The sequence below is a fragment of the Myripristis murdjan genome, chromosome 14, assembly GCF_902150065.1.
Source record: "Myripristis murdjan chromosome 14, fMyrMur1.1, whole genome shotgun sequence".
Taxonomy (NCBI): domain Eukaryota; kingdom Metazoa; phylum Chordata; class Actinopteri; order Holocentriformes; family Holocentridae; genus Myripristis; species Myripristis murdjan.
Genome location: NC_043993.1, coordinates 7908467 through 7913936, shown reverse-complemented (window position 1 = coordinate 7913936; position 5470 = coordinate 7908467). Strand labels below are relative to the sequence as shown.

The following is a 5470-nucleotide window of genomic DNA, read 5'->3' as shown; positions in this document are numbered from 1 at the left end:
GAAAGGGAATCGATTTTAATGAATTATGAATGATGTATTTGGTTAAACATATGTTGGTGGCCTCATTTAGGCTTAAACTCCTAAATATGTTCATAGAAAGCTGTAGAGATGACAACACATATTTGAGCTCTGAATTCTTTGGAAACAGAGAAATTAATGTGTCATTATAGATCTAATGAAATTTTTCAAATTATATCCCTACAATAATTCTGCGACAGGGACTTATAGCATGTCAGTGGAGTGATTTTATAGTGACCTTTTCGTACTTAATGGTGTTTTTTTTCTCTTAGGGTTTGGACATAGTATTTTCAGTCTTAAACTTTCACAGAGACATGTTCACACTATCCTTCTGAAACGTGTTATAAGATTTACAGTAAGCTGGCTCTTTTTCACTAAGGATGGGAGAGGGGAGTGTGATCTAGACTATAAAAATCGGTACACGTTCTTCAAGGCAATCTTAAAGATCCTGCAGAAGCTTTCCACAAAAACTGATGCAAACAACGGGATATCAAAACGCTGGGCGTCCTCTGAGTCACAAAATGCCCATTTTAAGTTATCGAGTTTCTTACAGCGTCTTTGAACGCACCTCAGCCAATCAGAGTCGAGGACAGAAGGCAGCCAACGTTAAAGTATCACATCTTATCATAGCCATTCACGTTCACTGGTACATAAATGCATAGCTATAAACTACACGTACGTTATCAGCAGCAGTGGCCACAGTTTAGAAAACTCAAATTAAAAACTCCAATGATATCGGCGAGTATTTTACTTGCATTAAAATCTTGAAAACACGCTGTACTGTGTTGGGGCGAAAAACAAGCATTTAAAATTTCCAGATTATCTTTGGAGTATTTGAAGTGTCATCAGCTGGTTGTCAGGTAACAGGTGGTGGCGGCGCCGGGCCGTGTACGGACGGGGAGGGTGTCAATATGCTAGCTGTACAGGGACTGTTAATGTTGACGTTGGCACAAGTAAAAGCAATAGTTTATTTAAAATGACCAGTCAATTAATCTTTTGGTGATTTAGGCACCCGTGAAATAACAGCACGCCGTTATAATTTCCGTTACATGTATAGCTAGTAGGCTAAATTTAGGCCTCTTCCCGCACCGACCATCAGTTATTTGAACGTCACAGGAACTCACAGTAAACTTGAACGATTCATGCTATTTTAAATTGCTCTAGAAGTGGAGTATGTACATGGTAATATGCTAGTGGCTGTTTGCTGCTCACTACAGCTGGCAAACTGACCTAGGTGGGCGAAAAGGTGATAAAGCGAGTGTGGGTTTGAGCTGGCTAACGTTAGCTAGCAGACTCAAATGGGACGACTCATGTGCCAGCGGAGATCCAGACGGGACGGGAGAGCACCTCCCAAAGGAGACACACCCCTGAAGACAGGACTGATCAGAGGACCAGGCAGTAAGAGCTGAACTGTCACACACTAAGATAGATACACGCCCATTTGTGCCCAGAAATAAAAAGCAGTAATGTTTGATTGTCAGCATAAAGATTTCATAACACAGGATGCTGTTGTCAAGGTTTGATAACTATGATGGACAGCCCATTCATGCAGTAAAGTACAAAGTGTCAAAAAAGGGATCATTGGATAAAATCTCCAAGCCTACAAGACCTTGCCCTTATTTTGCTACACAAGAGTTGTTATAATGGTTTATATTATACCATGAATTGATGTCATAAACATTACTGTCAGTCCTTTAAAAGTTGATAAACTGTACTCTGTAAAAAAAAAAAAAAAAAAAAAAAAGTGGATAAAGTAAGTCATTGTAGTTGGGTTTGAGACTTCACTACATTGCTGGTTTTATTTTTATTTTTTAACTTTCAGAGTTCAGGAGACTTCTGCCCAGAAAACAGTATGAAACATTACAAGAGGAGCCTCTGCTGGATGACACAAACATCCTCACTGCTAAGACTAGCATCCAGATATTGGTGAATATTGTGATTAAGAGATTTCCCATATCCTGATTGCTCAATCATGAAGTACTGCCTTGTAATCAGAATACAGACACCTAATGCTATCAAGTAAACACACAATTTCCATGAGTGTTCATCATTATTTTTGACACTTATAGACTTAAATGATTAAAAAAAAAAAAAAAAGTACATGTTTTTAAATTTGTGGTTATTTGCCAAGTTTATCATTTCCCAAACTTTTTCTTACTTAGAGCTGTATCACTGCTTTCTCTCCTCCATCCTTCTCCACTCTTAATCCATTCAAAGCCTCAGACCAGCAGAAAGACCTTCGAGTACCAGAGGGTTGTATGCTTCAAGAGCCCCGTGTTTGCAGAAAACACCACAGCAAAAAATGTCCCCTCTGCAACACCAGCAAGCCATAATGGTGGTTACCACGCATCCATGTTTGATCGAGCCAATCAGATGAACCCTGACCCCGAGACGTTCAAAAAAGAGGAACAGAGCCTGACATTGACTCTGGAAAGCATTGTAACTTCTGGCACGCAGCAAACCACGTCTGTCAGCTCTGACAATGATGAAGAACACTGTTACTCCTCTTCCTCCTACATGCCCAGCACCGTGCTGTACCCATCACCTGAGATCTTCCGCAGAGAGAACTGTGGTGTGTGTGTGTGTGTGTGTGTGTGTGTGTGTTTTGTTCCTACAAGATCACAAGCTTTTAAAAGTCTGCTGTGTTTCAAAAGATGTCCTTTTTGGAATCTTCTCTGCTCTTTACTCTTCTTCGCTCTGCTCTATTTTTCTCTTCTCTTCTTGTCTTCTCTCTTCTTCTCTTCTGTTCTTCTTTGCAGTGGAGTCGACATTCCAGATGACTCAGGAGCTGCTGGACCTCCATCCCCAGGTGAAAAACTCCACCCTGTTAGATGCGAGCTGTGCCGAGAACATCTACATGCATCAGCCGCCCAACATGTCTACCATCCTGGGTAACAGTATGACACCGTCCAGCAGACTCAGCTGTTGTTCTTTAACGTTTTAAATAAAAACCTACATCTACTGAAAAGAAAAGGACAAAATAAACCAGATAGCAGCCAGGCAAGTCATATAATGAACAGGATCATTTCAATTTGTAATACGTATAATTTATTTTATATTATTGAGAAGTAAGAGCAGTGAGAACCAATGTACACACTGTACAGTAAATAAATTTGTCAGATTTGGACTTGCCCACAAAATGTGATTGAAATTCAGAAATCATATGTAACGTTAAGTTTTTTTTAGTCCAGGAGTGAAATATGTAAACATGTCTGGGTATTTCTTCTTTTTGTCATTTACATTATGTATTGAGTGTCATCATCCACTGGAATTTCAAACTCTTTAAAACATCACTGCATTTTTCAAAAATACTTTCAGAAACCAAGAATAGTATCTTTATTGCTGGAAAACAGATGGGGATTGTAGAATGTAGTTGTACATTGATAGTTCATTGTAGTTGGTATGTGTGAAACCTATCCAAAGTGTTGGTATGTGTTTTAAATTAAATGACTGACAATTAAAACTCTGTCTGCAGATGCCTCTGTGTGTCCTGATGAAAAGGAGCATGAGATCAGGTATGTTTGTCCACCCTGCTATGAGGCAACACCTGGTGCTGCCAGCTCATCAAGGCCATAAATCACCAGCTAGACTCTTCTCTTCTGTGGTTGCTCAGTGGTGGAACGAGCTACCAAGCTCCATTCGATCCACAGAGTCCCTCTCAATCTTAAAGAAAAAGCTAAAAACCCACCTCTTTCGGGAACATCTTCTCACCTAATGGATTGTGTAATCAAAAAAAAAAAAAAAAAAAAAAGTGGCCTTTGTGCTTTCTACGCTTCCTCCATACACTTTATGCACACTATACATTCCCTCTTTGCACTGCTATGTAGCACCTGTGCCCTGTGGACCAGAACTGGAGCTTTCTGGCACTTTGATGTTCTCCTGGACTGATCTTTGCTTGTTGGTGTATATAAATCTGTGTACATCACTTTGGATAAAAGCGTCTGCCAAATGTGAATTGTAAATGAATTGTGATTGTGCGTTTGTCCACTCATATTGTAACCATTTAATATCAATCCTCTGAAAGAGTTGATTAACATAAAATGTGCCATTCTGGTGGATGGTTTTAACCAAAGTCCCTCTCAGTAAGATTTTTCACATGGGTGGCTGGAGGGGAAGTAGAGTTACACTTAGTCATGTTCAGTTCATTGAGCAGCAGGATCAGAAGTGCTTCAGTTAACTGTGTCTTTCTTATTGAATCTGCTGCAGAGGAACTGAAGCTGAGCCTAGAAGATGCACAGAGTCATTCAAATCAGGTAATAACATCTTCAGTTGCATCGAGACATAATATAATCTTAGACAATAATGACCTCATTCTGAATCAAAAATGATAGTGGGTGTCTTTCTAGATCAGTGAGCGAAGGTACATATAAGGTATTTAGGTTTGAGTCATGTCTGTGACTTTTGTTGCATGTCATTTCCTGTTTGTCATATTTCCTGTTCTTTCAGCCTTCTCTGTTTTACTTGTCTAATAAAGTTGAAATGCCTTACAATGAGGCATCAACTCAAACAATAAAACAAAAGGTTGGACAAATTCAAACCATTTTTCCCTCTTTTGTGTCCATAACACTGTAGGTAAAGCCCCCAAGATGACAATACCAAAGGTAAATCAACCAACCAGAATTTGATGCACATTTTGTGATTATTATTATTTTTATGATAATTTTGAATGATAAACATGGCATGGCTGTTAAGTGACCATTGTAATGTTGCACCCCTTGGTTATATGTTCATTTCAAAGAGTAATGCTGGTTAAATATATTTTTGCTCCTTTAGCTCACCAACAGAAAGCCCATCCACTACAAGAAAAAGGTACGCTTTAAAAGCCCTATGGTTGCTGAGAGTATTGGACCAAAAAACATCCCAGCTGCCAAATTACCCAATGAGGACACCGGTGTCCCGGTCCTAACATCCAGTCCAGTCAATCTGATGACCACTGATGCAGACATGTTGGAAGTGGATAAGATAAATATTGAAGACGACACAAAACCTTGGAGGCTGACACTGACAAGGCCTGCAACAACTAGCCCGGAGCAAGCCACCTTCTTTGACTTTGCTAGTGATAGTGACAGGGCAGCATTTTTTCAGAGATTGAGAGACAGATATTCCAGACTCAGAAGTGCTCCTTTATTTCCTCTTGAAGCTGTGAGACCGACAGAGCCTTCCTTCCCTTGACATCTGAAGCCTCAAAGTCAAAACTTGCATGGTCTAGAACAAAAACATCCAGGCTGAATTTTTTTTCTTGACAGTTTCTTGCAAGGAAAAACATACCATGGGTAGAAAAAAAATACTATCTGTGTGCTGACTTTCAATTTGGGAAGCAAGGCAGGAATGTAGCAGTTATCAGGACCAATCCCACAAGACTTCAGAAGGTCTCTGGTTTGATCCCAGCAATGGCCATGTATCCTCTCAAAGTATTCCTCTACCTGTTCACTCACTGTAAAAAAAAAAAAAC

General features: G+C 39.7%; 1 protein-coding gene across 1 annotated transcript in view; it reads left to right on the top strand.

The window, feature by feature from the left end:
• The first annotated feature begins 864 nt into the window (after positions 1-864).
• LOC115371874 (uncharacterized) overlaps positions 865-5470 on the top strand; it is a 5041-nt gene continuing 435 nt past the window's right edge. Inside the window, exons 1-8 of the mRNA XM_030069457.1 lie at positions 865-1416; positions 1841-1944; positions 2236-2590; positions 2778-2909; positions 3494-3533; positions 4225-4271; positions 4591-4619; positions 4792-5470. The exon at positions 4792-5470 is cut by the window's right edge and continues 435 nt beyond it. Of these exons, the coding sequence (XP_029925317.1) occupies positions 1317-1416; positions 1841-1944; positions 2236-2590; positions 2778-2909; positions 3494-3533; positions 4225-4271; positions 4591-4619; positions 4792-5190 (1206 nt within the window). The 5' untranslated portion in view covers positions 865-1316 and the 3' untranslated portion in view covers positions 5191-5470. The remainder of the gene's footprint in view (positions 1417-1840; positions 1945-2235; positions 2591-2777; positions 2910-3493; positions 3534-4224; positions 4272-4590; positions 4620-4791) is intronic.